The sequence below is a fragment of the Herpailurus yagouaroundi genome, unplaced genomic scaffold, assembly GCF_014898765.1.
Source record: "Herpailurus yagouaroundi ecotype Mexico unplaced genomic scaffold, PumYag 29, whole genome shotgun sequence".
Taxonomy (NCBI): domain Eukaryota; kingdom Metazoa; phylum Chordata; class Mammalia; order Carnivora; family Felidae; genus Herpailurus; species Herpailurus yagouaroundi.
Window position 1 is genome coordinate 95,622,575 of NW_024412377.1, and position 16,801 is coordinate 95,639,375.

General features: G+C 39.5%; 2 protein-coding genes across 10 annotated transcripts in view; one reads left to right on the top strand and one right to left on the bottom strand.

Moving 5' to 3' along the window:
- MSH3 (mutS homolog 3) overlaps positions 1–6,237 on the bottom strand; it is a 186,484-nt gene extending 180,247 nt beyond the window's left edge. For 4 of the 5 annotated variants that reach the window (XR_005782947.1, XR_005782945.1, XM_040449655.1 and 1 more), the window contains exons 1-2: positions 5,722–6,237; positions 3,907–4,027 (exon numbers count right to left, since the gene is read on the bottom strand). Coding sequence is in view for 3 of the 5 variants with exons in the window: in XM_040449655.1 (XP_040305589.1) it covers positions 3,907–4,027; positions 5,722–6,216 (616 nt within the window). In the remaining 2 variants the exon portion in view is untranslated. The remainder of the gene's footprint in view (positions 1–3,906; positions 4,028–5,721) is intronic. The other variant, XM_040449648.1, reaches the window with a different exon arrangement.
- The window catches only part of DHFR (dihydrofolate reductase), a 24,053-nt gene continuing 13,393 nt past the window's right edge, over positions 6,142–16,801 (top strand). For all 5 annotated transcript variants that reach the window (XM_040449733.1, XM_040449753.1, XM_040449744.1 and 2 more), the window contains exons 1-4: positions 6,142–6,252; positions 6,577–6,626; positions 8,902–9,007; positions 15,042–15,168. In XM_040449733.1, coding sequence (XP_040305667.1) covers positions 6,167–6,252; positions 6,577–6,626; positions 8,902–9,007; positions 15,042–15,168 — 369 coding nt within the window. In that variant the 5' untranslated portion in view covers positions 6,142–6,166. The remainder of the gene's footprint in view (positions 6,253–6,576; positions 6,627–8,901; positions 9,008–15,041; positions 15,169–16,801) is intronic.

Consider the following 16,801-nt stretch of genomic DNA (forward strand, 5'->3'; position numbering starts at 1 on the left):
GGCTGGAGACATCACAATCCCAGATTTCAAGCCGTATTACAAAGCTGTAATCATCAAGACAGTATCGTACTGGCACAAAAACAGACACTCAGATCAATGGAACAGGATAGAGAACCCAGAAATGGACCCACAAACGTATGGCCAACTAATCTTTGACAAAGCAAGAAAGAATATCCAACGGAATAAAGACAGTTTCTTCAGCAAGAGGTGCTGGGAAAACTGGACAGCAACATGCAGAAGAATGAACCTGGACCACTTTCTTACACCATGCACAAAAATAAACTCAAAATGGATGAAAGACCTAAATGTAAGACAAGAAGCCATCAAAATCCTAGAGGAGAAAGCAGGCAAAAAACCCTTTAACCTTGGCCATAGCAACTTCTTAGTCAGGAGGTCTCTGGAGTCAAGGGAAACAAAAGCAAAAATGAATGCATGGGACTTCATCAAGATAAAAAGCTTCTGCACAGCAAAGGAAACAATCAGCAAAACTAAAAGGCAACCAACAGAATGGGAGAAGATATTTGCAAATGGCATATCAGATAAAGGGTTAGCATCCAAAATCTATAAAGAACTTACCAAACTCAATGCCCCCCAAAAAATAATAATTCAGTGAAGAAATGGGCAAAAGACATGAATAGACACTTCTCCAAAAGAAGACTCCAGATGGCCGACACATCTCTCATCATCAGGGAAATACAAACAAAATCACAATGAGATGCCACCTCACACCCATCAGAATGGCTAAAATTTTTTTTAAACATTTATTTATTATTAAGAGACAGAGAGAGACAGAGCATGAACAGGGGAGGGGCAGAGAGAGGAGGAGACACAGAATCCAAAACAGGCTCCAGCCTCTGAGCTGTCAGCACAGAGCCCGATGAGGGGCTTGAAATCACAAACCGAGAGATCATGACATGAGCTGAAGTCGGACGTTTAACCGAATGAGCCACCCAGGCGCCCCCAGAATGGCTAAAATTAACAACTCAGGCAACAACAGATGTTGGCAAGGATACAGAGAAAGAGGATCTCTTTTGCACTGCTGTTGAGAATGCAGTATGGTGCAGCCACTCTGGAAAACAGTATGGAGGTCCCTCAAAAAACTAAAAATACAACTACCTAGGACCCAGCAGTCGCACTACTAGGTATTTATCCAAGGGATATGGGTGTGCTGTTTCAAAGGGGCACATGCACTCCAATGTTTATAGCAGTGCTATCGACAATAACTGAAGTATGGAAAGAGCCCAAATGTCCACCAACAGATGAATGGATAACGAAGATGTGGTAGTAATAACAGAAAATGTCGTCTGAATTTTGAGCAATGTAGGAGATTTTATTTATCAAAAATGGCCAAACATACATATCCCATCCCATTTGCTCTTCCTACAATGTGATGCTGATGATCCTGAGAGACATGATCTATATGTTCTCTCCCATTGAATAAAGACAGATCTTTGTAACTAACTCAACCAAGACAGTTATACAGATGCAACACTATGTAAATTCTGGAGCTAGATCTTAAAATCAATACAGCTTTTGTCTGACTCTCCCTCCGGGTGGTTATCCTTGGAGACTCAAACTATGAGAAAACTCAAACTAGCTTACATACTAGTGGTGTATTGGATGTGGCCAGTTGATACTGGCTTACTTACTAGAGGCAACTGTTAAATCTTTAAGAATTTTGTGAACCAGTTGTCAAACACAGCCATTATTACAAATTAGATTATATAAACTTACAATTAAATAAATTATATTAAAAACAAAGATAATAAATACTCAAACCTCATCATCTCCTAAAAGTGTTACTATCCTTCACTATTACCTATGTTCTAAAGGTTATTAATGTCTGTTGTCTCCCGGTAGTAGAAATACTACAAAATAATGTGCTACTGCTACCGAGCACTCCTTTCTAACTCTAGAAAATCAAACTTTAAGAACTACTCTAAATCTTCTCTTCCAAAATTTAAAAGCAATTCTTAAAAAAATCAAACAAATCCACGAAGAATTTAACTGCTTGCAAGAACAATATCCAACGTTTGTTAAAGAAACACAAAACCTAACATGTAATTAACAGAGAGTCCAAAGTATCTGTGATCCAAACAATTTCTAGACATGAAAAAAGAAGGAAATAACAGTCAAGGGTTACAGACCCAAAAATGACAGAGATGACAGAATTACCATAGAGAGACATGATATTATAAATATATTCCACATAATCAAAAAAGTAAAGAAAAAAAACAAGAACAAAATAAATTAAAAAAAATAAAAAACAAAAGGGAAGTTTTGTTTCTTTGAATTTGTTTTTTGTTTTGTGGGTTTTTTTGGTTTTTTTTTTTGGGTTTTTGTTGGGGTTTTTTTTTGGTAACAGCTCTACTGAGATATAATTCACACAGACAAACAGGAGTGTTTTTTAAAAGAAGTAGAAATTCTAAGGGTGAAAAGTATAATATCTGAAACGAACATTTCACTGAACGAGATTTATGGCAAATTAGACACCACAGAAGATTACTGAATGTGAAAACACAGCAGGAGAACTGATTGAAAATGAAGCACAAGGTCTAATAAGACTGGAAACCAAATGGAAGAGCTTGACTGGTAGATGTTCCTTTCCCTTTTTCCCGGCGCCATTTTTAACAAGTAGCAAAGGTCTTATTTCAAAACATCCTAAGTCGACTGCCTTACTGACAACAGAAAGAGTATTATCAGATTTATCTTTCTCTTTAAGCATACCTTCCCATCTCTATAGTTATTTCATACTAAGGCTTTCATGCTGACCCCAAATCCAAATTTTACCTTCTGAGGAAGGATAGATACCTTTCTGCTGACCCACTAAAATGAGACTTTTTCGGCTTTTCTTTTGTCTCATTCTCTACCTCATTTTGAGGGATAATAAAGAAAGAAGCATTTTCTGTCATCTCATAACAAGCTCTCTGAGGCCAAAAACTAAAGAAACATTGCTCAGCCATCTATAAATCCAACACCACCCCCAGAAGTACACGAGCTCAAGAATGGTGGTTTTATCTAAAGACTTTTAGCATACAGAAAGAACACTGCCATGCTAAAAAAGCACAGGGTAGATCTACATGTCCTTGACATTGAAAACTATTTGAAGTGTTCTGTTAAGTGCAAAATGATAGCTGTAAATTAGTACATACAGTATAATACAATTTATAAAATACAGTTGACCCTTAAACAGCATGGTTTGAACTACACAGGTCCACTTACTGGGGATTTTTTTCAATAAATAACAGTACACTACTGTAAATATATTTTCTATGATTTTCTTAATAACATTTTGTTTCCTCTGGCTTACTTTGGTCTAAAAATACAGCATATAATATACATAACATACAAAATATGTGTTACCATAAGGCCTCACTAAAAGGGAGTGACTATAGTGTCCTTTCATGGTCTACCTTGTACATTTCTATGTTTGAAATTTTCATAAAACTTTTAAAATCAGGACAGAGGCGCCTAGGTGGCTTAGTCAATTAAGCATCCAACTCTTGATTTCAGCTCAGGTCATGATCTCATGGTCGTGGGATCAAGTCCCACATCAGGCTCTGCACTGGGCATGGAGCCTGCTTGGGATTCTCTCTCACTCACTCTCTCTCTTTCTCTCAAAATAAACATTTTTAAAAATCAGGACAAAAAATTAGGTAGGAGAAATAAAACAGAAAATGGGAAGAACCACAGCAAATTCCAGAATTCCAGCTCTACCTCCACTCCCCCAACCTCCTACTCACACCACCACATATGGAGGGTCCACACTACTCAAGCGCAATGGAGATCTTTTTTCCACAAAGGGAAAAAATGGCACAACTCTCCAATAACCTCCTCTGCTCTTTGGAGAATACAGTGTCAGTGTCATGACTCCTGAGAATGAAAACTCCTCGCCCCAAGACTCACCAACATTCCCAGACATTACTGAATCACTCCCTCCTTCCTTTTCTTGGACTTTCTTTGCTTTCTTTTGAACAGGCCCATCATTCTCCAGTGGTCTCTTTTTACTTCTGCCCACTTCCACAACCTATATTGGAAAGTGATATGTTATGTCTAATCTCAAAACTTGATGTATGCAAAATAATTTAAACCTTACTTCTGAATGACAAGGTCTTTGCCTTTCATTCTTCACAGAATCAAATACTTTCAGCTCTAGAAAGAACTGTGGGTGAACTGTCTTTACCATCATGAAAGACAATGTAAAGACTGGCAGGTCATGAACCTCAGCACCTCAAGCCCTGCTACAGTTAATTAGAACTAAGACTGATAGCTTTATGTACTCAGTCAGCCTTCACCTATCACAGATTATAAAACCTGAATCATCCTACTTACCTATGTTAAATAAAATACCTTTAAAAAAAAATCAATTTAGTAAAGGTGAAATTAAGTAGATAATAAAAGAACACTATCATTTTCGAATTGTGAATTGTAATGTAACTGATTCATATACAAACTTGGCTTATGTTCACCACCAAAAATACCATAAGATTATGACCTATGTGCTGGTAGGAAACCTGTCAAAAATTAAGATCTTCACCAAATAACCTCTAAATGTTAGGTATAAAATAAAATCTTGGTGTATTCATGAAAATGTAGACTATCATCAAAAATCAAAGACAGGAGAGGAGCAATCACTCTCTGGAAGAAATATAAATGAAAGGAAGACTCTGAAGTAGCTGTCACCCCATCCGTATTAAAACTCGGAGGGTGTGGGCACCTGGGTGGCTCAGTAGGCGCACTGGAGGGGCTCAGGTTATGATCTCATGGGTTTGTGAGTTTGACGAGCACTGGCAGTGCAGAGCCTACTTAGGATTCTGTCTCCCTCTGTCTCTGCCCCCTTCCCAATTGCTTTCATTATCTCTCTCAAAATAAATAAAACAACCAAACAAAACAAACTTGGAAGGTGGCTTAAAGCCAGTCTGCAATCCCTTTCCATATTCTCAGTTTAAAAATACTGTACCAGGGAGACCCAGTGAGGGGCTCACCCTGAGGTTTTCCCTGGTGGCAGTGTCCCTGGTAAGAAAAAAACAAACTTAACTTACTCGGTTGAAAGGTGGCAAGCAACAGAAAGGAACCAATGACTAACCATTCACATCTGCACCACCTTAAGTAACTTAACCCAAATTGTCTATCAAACTTTACAATCTTAGCTGTAAGGAGTACAGTCACCGAGGAACTGCACAATATGACTGCCTTTATACCCTAGTCGCTTGAGAATATTAGCACCACTGTTGCACCCTTAAAAACTAGCGATTCAGTGGCAATTTTCTTCCAGTCACCTAACCAAGTACATATAAATAAGGTATATAAAGCTCCTCTTCAACTTTCAATCCAGATTTTTTTTTTTTAAAAAAAGGAGGCAGAATGGAGGTTAAAAGATGTATCCTTTGCCCACAGGCCACTACCGCCATCAGAGAGGAAGTCAGGAGCCCTCTGTTCCTCTCTCAGGTCTGCCATTAAGAACTCGTGTGATCTTGGCCTCGAGTCTATTACTCCAAGTGGAAAGTACAATCTTTGAACTACATTTTTAAAGGAGACCAGCCGGGCTTTTCCCGCCTTCTCCCTTTTGAGCCCCGCCCCTATCTCATCGGGCCGGCTCATCTCGTCGATTCTCGCGTACTGCTCCCATCTCCTCCTGCTCCACCCACAAGCACCGTCCCCGCCCATCTAGTCCCGCCCCATCTACCCCGCTGGCCCCGCCAAGTCCTGGACCGAACCCACCACGTGTGGCGGCAACTGAGGCGGGAGAGTGGACGCTAGGGGCGCTGCGGAATCAGAGTCAGGGCCGGCCTTCGGGACTGCACCCGTGGGGGACGTAGTGGATTTCAGGTTTCCCGTAGACTGGAAGAATCTGCTCAAAACCTCTTGCCTTGCAGGGGCTGGGCCGGCGGCAGCGGCGCGACTAGAGGCAGGCTTCCGACCCGACATCGCAGAGCACAGGTTGACGCCACTGGGGCAGGGCCCAGGCGGGAGCGCGAGCACGCCACCGCAGCTCCCCAAGTCTGCGTGCGCGAGCACGTCACGACCCTGCCGAGCGCCGGGGCAGGGGGCGGGGTCTCGGCTGCACAAATAGGACCGAGGGGGCGGGATGGCTGCAATTTCGCGCCAAGCTCGGCCGGGATTCCCAGGGTCGTGAGCAAGCGGTGTGGTGTGCACAGCGGCTGTCATGGTTCGTCCGCTAAACTGTATCGTCGCTGTGTCCCAGAACATGGGCATCGGCAAGAACGGGGACCTGCCTTGGCCGCCGCTCAGGTACCTACGGGCCCGGAGCTGGATTGGGTGTTGGGGGACGGGGAGAACTGGCGCGGTTTGCTTTTGATCGCGGCACCAGGGCGGGGCCTAACAGACACTCTCGGTTGGGAGGATGGGATCGGACTTTTCACCTGAGCAGGCAAGAGCTGGGCCAGGGCTTCCTTCCGCCATCTGGAGCCGGCCGGCCAAGTTCTCGATTTCCGTCCTGCTCCTGTTGCCCGGCGAGGACTTTTCCCCACCCCCCCAGTGCAGCGTCTGTCGGGAGGGTTACGGCTTGAGCCTACCAGATAATGTTCTGAGTAACCCTGTTTGTCTAATTTATAGGAATGAATTCAAGTATTTCCAAAGGATGACCACAACCTCATCCGTAGAAGGTAATGTGGGATTTTTAAGTGATTGAGGTTTGGGAAACATCTTGCTTGAGTAAGCTTATCAGTGCCAATTTTACTTAAATAAAAAGTTTTCCATGTTAATCTGGGACCTTTTGTCTTACCAGTGATTTATACGCAGTTCCCAAGGTTTGTCACGTTTTTTTAAAAAAAGTTATTTGAAATTTTATGTGGGCACGCGTAAATTGAGGTACTGGGCAGAATTAGCAGCTAGGTACAGGCTTTAGTGAAAGAGCAGGGAAGGAGACCAGAGGAGGCCTTTGGCATAGCTGCTAAAAGCGATGGTAGGGCCTGGAAGGCAGTGAAGAAGATAAAAGTAAAAAAACAACAACAAAAAGAAACAGTTCCATGAACTCGATGTGGAGATCAGAAAGGTGAAGGTGATGCAGGAAAGAATCAAGGATGAACTCTCAGATCTTCAGTTTGAGAGTCTGGGTGACATGGAGAATAAAGAAGTGGAGAAGAGTGTGCAGGTGTAATGATAATTTTGAGGTTTAAGGAATTTGTGGGATCTCCAGGATAATTTCAGGTACAGCAAAGTGGGTGAATTGAGCCACTGGAGAGGACAACCATGGAAGAGAATATAGTGGTGAGATGCCCGTTGAAAACCTAAGAGATACATATTTGGTCATAGGAGAAGAAATAGTAGAGTAAAAGACAAACAGTCAATCAGAAAGCAGATGCAGCATAATTTTAACTGGACAGGTACAAGGTCCTTGGATTTTGCACTTAGGTCACCGGTAGAGACAAGATAGCAGGAGCTTGAAGCTAAAGAATTGACATGAACCACTCTAGAATCCAGTGTATGATCTAGTAATAGGAAAAGCATCCAACACCTGGCCTATTCACTTGCTTTCAGTAAACACAGTGTTTCTTTGATGAGTGGATGAAAGGATACCAAGGTTGACTTGGCTTTTTGCTCTTTTTTCTTTTTCTTTCTTTTTTTTTAAATTTTTTTCCAATGTCTTCCTATGCTCTTCACTCATTATCTCCACATTTGTTGTTAGGCCAAGTCTGTACCATTTCTCATCAGAATTCCTCACCTTTTGGCTCTGTTATTTTTGATCACTGATATCTCCTTATTAACACTTAAAGCTCTGTCCTTGAAAATGCAGTGCATATTCTACAGGGGGCACCATGAATTATTGGGGTTTTAATTCTTAGAGGAAAAAAATTTGTCTCCACATTTGGAGGTGATAATTTGGTTATGAGTAATGATGTAAAATACAGAAAAATGCATAGTGTACTTGTATTTTGTAAATGTTAGTATTTTTGTTTAAAGAAATTCAAACTCATGATGATTCTTTAAAAAAACTTTTTTTTTTTCCAACGTTTATTTATTTTTGGGACAGAGAGAGACAGAGCATGAACAGGGGAGGGGCAGAGAGAGAGGGAGACACAGAATCGGAAACAGGCTCCAGGCTCTGAGCCATCAGGCCAGAGCCCGACGCGGGGCTCGAACTCACGGACCGCAAGATCGTGACCTGGCTGAAGTCGGACGCTTAACCGACTGCGCCACCCAGGCGCCCCACATGATGATTCTTTAAAACAGACATGTGCACTTCTTTTGATAGCCTGCCAGAACATACCCAGAGTTATAGAAATGTGTGTATTCCTTTGATCCAGATATCTGACTCCCAAGATTTTTCTTCCACATAATTATATGAAAAATGGAAGTTAGGTGTATAAAGTTTCTATAGAAGCATTTTACTTAAAAAATAGAGGCACAATTGAAAGCACTTTGGCTTTTTAATTGAGTGGAATCCTAAACAGCTATCTTTAAAAGTATGGCTACTAATATAAATACAAAGTATACAAATGAATAATACTATTACATCAAACAGTTAAACGGTACTTACTAGATGTTCTAAATTCTCAATCCCCACAATAACCCTAGAACTAGGAACTACTGTTATCTCCATTAACATAAGGCATAGAAGATTCGTGACTTGCCTAGTAGATGACTGAATACATTCAGTTTCAGCACTTTGCCCCAGAATCTTGGCTCTTCACTATTATACATAATTGCAATTGATTAAAACTAAATATTGGATATAAATCAGATAACACCAAAGAGAAAAATAGTATATTTAGGAAATGGGTGATAAATGTCAATTTTGTAAGCCTGTTTTAAGTTTTAATTTTTAAAGCAGATCCACTAGATGTCACTGTGACAATCCTATCTCTGCACATATAAATGAATATATGAAAATATAAATGTATACTCCCAGAATATACTTATTTTTATGTGATTTTCTAGGTAAACAGAATTTGGTGATTATGGGTAGAAAGACATGGTTCTCTATTCCGGAGAAGAATCGACCTTTAAAGGACAGAATTAATATAGTTCTCAGTAGAGACCTCAAGTAAGTATTATCACAAATTCACCACAAAAAAATCATGTCCCATTTCTTATGGTAGAGGTCTGTGTATGACAAAACAAAATTGTATAAATATAGCGCTATTGATCACGCTGCTTAATGTCATAAAGGTGATTACAGAAAATGAATAAGCAGTTATTTATGCCACATGACAATAATTTCACTCTGCTACTTAAGTGATTGATTTCACCACTCTGAAAAGTTACATTAAATCTCACTGAGGTAACAGCTTTGCCAGTTTCCTTGAACTGTTACTCAATAGGCTCAATTATCATGTATACAATACAGTTAATAACTTTTTTCTAGTTTCACATATGTTTTGGGGTTTACCAAGATTAAGTGGTTTATCCCCTCTCCATACCCTGCCCTGGATACAGTAAGATAGAAATTTTAGGATGGGCTAAAAATCAGTCATAACCTTGTGCCCGATTATTCCTAGTTTACCACAACACCCAAATAATATTTTGTACTTGTATTCTTTATGCAATGTCTACAGGTGAAAAAAATGAAAGTATTGGAATTGACCTAGGGATCCTGAAGAAAGAGAAGTGTCTCCAGTTAGCTTCTGCTAGGAATTTTCCTGTCCTCCAATCTAACATTGGAGTAGATAGTTCCTGATGCCTGGAAATGCCCTGGGGACTTTATTACAAGGAATTGGCCTACACATTTGTGGTGCTGGCTAGGCAAGTCCAAAACTCTGTAGGGTACACCATCAGAAAGGGCATGCTGGAACTCTTCAGCAGGGTCTGAAACTGCTATCTGCAGGTGAAATTTTTTCTTCAGGGAAGCTGGAGGAGCTGCTCTTAAGGCCTTTCAACTGATTCAATCCTGCCTACCCAGATTGAAGTCGATTTATCAACTTTAATCACTTCTACAAAATACCTTTACAGTAATACTTTGATTAGTGTCTCAATAACTAAGGACTATAGCCCAGCCAAGTGAACACATCAAAGACCATCACACTATGAGCGGGAAAAAAACATTATACAACTGTAGGCCAAGGGGGTTCAGGCTTATATAGATTTTTTTTTCCCAAATCCCCTCTAGAATGGCACAGGTAAAAACATGAAAGAAAGTATACCAGAATATTTGCATTGATGGCCTTGGATGATGAGGAATAAGTTGATGTACATCTTGCCATCTGCCTCAGTCTTTATACTGTTCTCTTTATTCTGGTTGCTAGGATATTCTGATTATCTTTTTTACTTGGTAGAATCCAAATTCACAGACTGTAGCCATTCCCAGAGACTCTTTAGTAACATCTTCTTGAATACTACTCAAGTTTATTTATGGCTAGCTTGAGCTACAACAGATATAAACAAATCTCAGTGGGGGGGGGATATTCAATTGAGCCAGCAAATCTCCACAAATGATGAGTCTAATTTCTTCTTTATGACCCCCCCCCCCACTGTTGTGCATGTAATTGGGTTTGGTTGTTTCTTATATAACATTTGTTGCTATATTTCACTTGTTTTTTTTAAGACAGAAAATTTCAGAGTTTTTATTATCAGTTATTCCGAGGAAATAAACATACCAGTTAGGAAAACATTTTAGAGTTTATTTTTTGTGCTTCCTTCTGCTTCCCTACTTGGGGGTCAGTTACACACATAACCTGGGCACCTGCTCTATGCCATACAGTGCTAGATTCTGAATTAAAGGGGAGAGATTTACCCATGTAATCGCTATTGCTCAGGCAAGCTTTTAGAAATACTCAGTTTTTCACCACCACCCTCCAATGTAAGAAGTTGAATCCTCAAGGATAAATTGAATGGTATATAACTTATAGCACAATAAAGTAATTTTTTAAGGCTTTGGAACCAAAAATTAAATAAATTTTACCACAGTGCTATAGCTTTGACAGCATCTTTAGTAAATCCAAAATTTCCTTCATGATATAAGATGTTGTAAATTGTCTTCAACTCATGAAAGCTATTTGACATCTCATAGTATAATAATTTTTTACAGTCATATTCTCCACAGTGATTAAAGCTTTCTCTCTTCTGTCCTCACTATTCACACACTTGGTACAGCAAAGAGTTACCAACCTGGCTTCTAATACCTGGTCTGGTACCTATTAACTTGATGCCTTGCTGAATGACAGTTTCCTTTTCTACTAAATGGGATTAATAATGAGAACTTCTTAGGGTGATTTTGAGGATTAATTGAAATTTTTTATGTTAAGTTTATGGCACACAGAAAGGACCCTATCAATATCAGATCCTACTGTCCCAGCTTTTCTATTTTGGCAGAATTACCTTTGGTCTCTAATAGAAAATAGTAACGGGAGCACAATGAGCAGGCTTGTGATCTCATTTTTTGCCCTAATCTATCACTTTGTTCTTCCTTCCCACAGTCTTGAGTCAAAAATCCCCTCCTGTCAACCAGAATCCTCCGTCTGCCCCCACCACTTTATCCTAGACTCCCGTTTTCTCCTGGTCTCAAGACCTTGCTCTGTTGTGCTACCCCTTACTGTTTTAAACCTCACTACATACTACTTCTACCTTCAACTTTCTTGGAGCTTTCTTGTGTTAAATAAATAACTTCTGTAACTTCAGTATAAGCCTCAGTATCCTCTATGGTCATCCATCACTTCCGTGTCTTGCACATGTTTTTATCTCCTTTGAGACTGTCAGCTAAGGGATCATTCTCCAAGGAGTATTCTCTTTCATCACCCCACCCAGATGATGTACCACCTCTGCCTACCTGGCATCCTCCACACATCCCCATCGCATATCCTTTTCATACTATGGCCACTGCTGAGATACACCTCTGCCTGCCACTGGTACAGTGGCACTTAGTATATCCCAGCACTTAGTATATCCCCTAGCAAAGCAGGGGTTCAGAAATTTTTACAGAATGGATGGTCTTTAGGTGATTTATAAAAATAGGATGATCCCACATAATATCACTTTGTAACCTGTCTTTTTTTCCCCATTTGATATATGGAAAGATTCATTTCTATGAATATTTTTAGTGGGTACATAGTATTCGATTATGAGGATGGAGCATGCTTGAACCAATTTTAATTTTAGTTGGAAATTCTGTTTCAGAGACTGAGTTTGAAAGGTCTGAAATTGAACATATTTTTGAATTCTGGTTAAGATATGATTCTAGCCTAGGGTTTTTTGTTTTTTAAGTGCTTTCCCAACAGTCTAGGAAATCGAGCCAGAGTTCCATCTGCCACATCATCTTTCACATCAGGCACAGTGAGAAAAGATAATGTTTATATGGTACCCTGAGGTAATCAAATGAGGCTGCTCACGGCCAGAGGACACCGGTCTTAAGGCTCTGCTAAACTAGGCCACACCATCCTGAGGTCTGAGGGGACGAGAATTTGACACCTTTGTAGCCTATGGCCACCGGTTGAATCCCTTGTCTATGTAGGGAGTTGTAACACACGGACTCCCAGTGTCAGGCTGCTGGAGTTCAAATCTCAGGTCCACCATTTCCTAGATCTATAACCACTGGCCACTGAATCCTTCAGCCTCAATATCATCTATAAAAAGGAATAAAAGTACTTACATAGGACTGCTAGTCTGATGCATATAAAGTACTACCTGTTCCCACTACTTGGGAGAGCAAATGGGTCCTCACATGTTAGATCTTTCTAATGTAACTATCCAGGTAAAAAGCAGCTTCTCGGGAGAAGGGAGAAGGATGGAAGTATCACTGGTGTGCCTACTGCTTTGCATTATCTCTTAGTCCTCATGCCAGCCCTCTTCAGGAGCTAAGATTCTAAGTTTGAAACAAGATATCAAAGATGTCCACATGCTTGACTACATATGGAACCACATACCAACTCTCTTGTCAGGGAATGCAATCTCTCTTAGTCTGAGATAAATAGAGGAAGGAAAGTGGGCAATGAAATAAGTCACAGTATTGAGTGTTTGCCATATACTATTCACTGTGTTCCTAGGATTTGTGCTTTAACACAGTGAACACAGTGGCCTAATTAGCTCAAACATTAGCTCAACTTTTTGCTTATATTTTTATACCCATCTTGGGTCAAGTGTTTCAAACATTCCTAAACTGCTAAGGAATAACATTTTGCAGAAGCATTTCCTCCATGTCTTTATGATAATTAAAATCTGAAACAAATCCTTAATCTAGTCTTTGTTTTCCTTTAACAGACTCATTACAAAAGGGTAAAAAAGGAGTCTTCACCTTAAGCCCTGGAAGCGTTTCAAGCCATTGTTCCACAGTCTACACAGAATGATTGTCCCCTTTCTTTGAATCCACGCCAAACATTTATACCACCTTCTAAATTATTTTGCTACAACCCACCAATTTCTAGGACACCTCTTCAAATTCTCCTCTCATGTCAGATCCTAAGTCACTATGTCAGATCCTAAACCACCATTTTTCATTCTTCCCTGACACCTGTCATCATTTCTGACTTCAGCATCCTCAGTTACTAAAACCACCTGGACTCTGTTTGTCATTCTAGACTTTAGCTAGACTACCTTCTCCCCAAGCTCAAATCTAGACTCAGTTCTCCCCCTACACAGCCTTGTCCAGTCTACTCGCTGCAGCCTCCCTGACACCTTAGAGACTTCCTTGGCTCATTTAACCTCACCCTGGTGTGCGAGTCTTTTTTCAGCTTTTAGTCAAAATACATTCTTTGTGCTATCTTCCTCCTTTAGAGATGACAAAGGGTGAAATAAGTAAAATATCTATGAAGGAGGTGAGGGAGGAGGCAGTGAAGAGAATTAGTAATCTCCATTAGCTGTTGATTAATCATTGTTATAAGCACTAGTTCAAAGACAGTTACATAATTTTTTAAAGCATCACTCTAAGAACTTGACTTTGAATTATAATTTCTGTTCTCTAATTACAATGAAAGTCAAATTCTATGTTTCTTCAATTATAAAGGGAATTATCACTCTCCACCCACCCCCTCCCCCCCCAGGAAAAAATAAACAGTTGTGGAGATAGGGAGAAATTAAACTGAAGATGTAACACTGAAATTAATTCTTTCTCCTTTGGATTTTAATTTTAAAAATATACATGCTTATTAATACTTCATCCACTTCTATATTTCAAACATGAAAAGTCTTTTACTCCCCATTCATCACATATTAACAGTTTGAATATCATTCCAAACTACAGACATTCAAACATACTACTCTCTCTCCAACATTTTTTATGAATCTTTCAAACATAAAGAACCTTAAACACCTGTATACCTAACACATAGATTCCACCATTAACAATTTATTATGCTTGTTTTACCATCCATCCATGCATCCATTGGTCTTTTTTTTTTTTAAGCATTTCAGAGTAACATGGAAACATCCGTATGTTTTCCCTTAAATACTTCAGCATATATATATCATTAACTAGAGTTCAATATTTCTTTACAATTTTTTTTTTAAGTTTATTTATTTTGAAAGAGAGCAAACATGCAAGCACGCCCACACACAAGTTCGGGAGGGGCAGAGAGAGGGAGAGCAAGAATCCCAAGCTGACAGCGCAGAGCCCAATGCAGGGCTTCATTTCAGGAATCCTGAGATCATGACATAAGCTGAAATCAAGAGTCAGACGCTTAACTAACTGAACCTCCCAGGTGCCCCATCTTTTGAGATAAATATTACATACAATGAAATGTACATGTCTTAAATGTACTTTTGCTAAATTTTGACAAATGTATGCACCTATGTAACCCCATATCAAAAATGGAGAATTTTACCATGACCCCTCCTAAGTTCCCTTATGCCTCTTCCCAGTGAATCTTTACCCCATCCCTCCAGAGACCACTACTCTTCTGATTTTTTTCAACCATAAATATCACAAGATACCAGAAGTGTTTCTGTTTTTTGATTCATTGTGGACCGTACATACACAAATATGGTTTGAATTATTGGTCATAGGCCATATTGATGTTAAGTGTTTATTACTGAAAGAATTCATATTTATGATGATTTTGGTTTTATAATTACTTATTCCAATTCAGATTACTTGACTGGTATGAATGGATTTTATAAACATTATTTGTAATTTGTAATTTTTGTAAATTCAGGGAACCTCCACAAGGAGCTCATTTTCTTGCCAAAAGTCTGGATGATGCCTTAGAACTTACTGAGCAACCAGAATTAGCAGATAAAGTGGACATGGTTTGGGTAGTGGGAGGCAGTTCTGTTTATAAGGTAAGTAAAATCATAAAGAAATGTTCTACCCCACTTTCCTTCAGATTCCCTGCCATCTGAACTTTTTTTTTAATTTTTTTTTTTTCAACGTTTTTTATTTATTTTTGGGACAGAGAGAGACAGAGCATGAGCGGGGGAGGGGCAGAGAGAGAGGGAGACACAGAATCGGAAACAGGCTCCAGGCTCCGAGCCATCAGCCCAGAGCCTGACGCGGGGCTCGAACTCCCGGACCGTGAGATCGTGACCTGGCTGAAGTCAGACGCCTAACCGACTGCGCCACCCAGGCGCCCCATCTGAACTTTTAAAAAATTAGGCCATGAGCAAAAGGAAGTACATTATCCCTACTGTAAACTAGACACATTGTCAATTTGATTTATTCGTTTTAGATACTATCATGAAAAGTAAATAAAAATATAAAAGTGAGTTTTTAAGCCTGTTCCAGTTGATTTTCAATTCCAAATAGTTGATGTTTCCAATTTAAAAATATTCTAGGGGATCCTGGGTAGCTCAGTTGGCTAAGCAACCAACTTCGGATTGGGTCATGATCTCACGGTTCATAGGTTCAAGCCCTGTGTCAGGCTCTCTGCCTACAGCTGGAGCCTGCTTCAGATTCTGTGTCTCCCTCTCTCTTTGCCCCTTCCCCACCCTGTCTCTCCCTCTCTCAAAATAAATAAACACTAAAAAAAATGAGAAAAACATTCTAAATCCTTCCCTTAGAATTGTACTTCCATTGCACTGTTTTCTACTCCCTAGATTTGCCCTGATATACTGAATTCTCCCCTTTTTCCAAGAATATATAGGTCCTTACTGAGAAAGGGATGGGGCTCTCAGTTACTATACACTGACTAAATGTATACGAATTTGTTAAAAGAAAACTTAACAATTTTGTATAATATGAAAGCATAGGAAAACTATTACATGTTTCATAATAATAGAAAAAACGAGTAAAAGAGAAAAGAGTCCTTATTTTTTTTTTTTTCCCAGTCTTGAGGTCTGTTTTTTTTTTTGTTTTATTTTGGTTTTTTTTTTTTTTACACTTATCATGCCAGGAATTCACAGGGAAGGGGTTCCAACAGTTCAGGCTCTTTTCCATTGGTTCTCCCAAAATGTACTTCTCTGGGTGGAGCAGGCTGGCTTTTCAGTTGAACCCACGTACCTTTCTCTTTGGCTTCCTTCTTTTTCAGATCATTTTCTTTTACACACTTCAGGAAGCTATCTCGGCTCTTTTGAGTGCATTTGCTCAATACATACATTAACTCTCCTGGCAAAAATCTGCCCTTGTTTGTTTACAGCAATGCAAGTAGCATGCTGGGTAACATTGTACTCTTCCAGTTTTGCAGTGGTAACATTTGTGAAACATTTCTTGTTGAACAGTGCCCATTCCCTTGATGTCCAAAATAAAGCTTTCTTGTAGAATCACAGGTATGTAGCCAACGGAACAACTCCATGTTTCCTAGAACACCTAGAGCACATCCAGCAGGTGCCTCTCCTCTTTCCCTTGGTGAATTACTGGAAGATGGAGGCTCCGGCTGAAAACTTCATTTTTTTTTTTAATTTTATTTAATTTAATTTTATTTTATTTTATTTTATTTTATTTTATTTTATTTTATTTTATTTTATTTTATTTTATTTT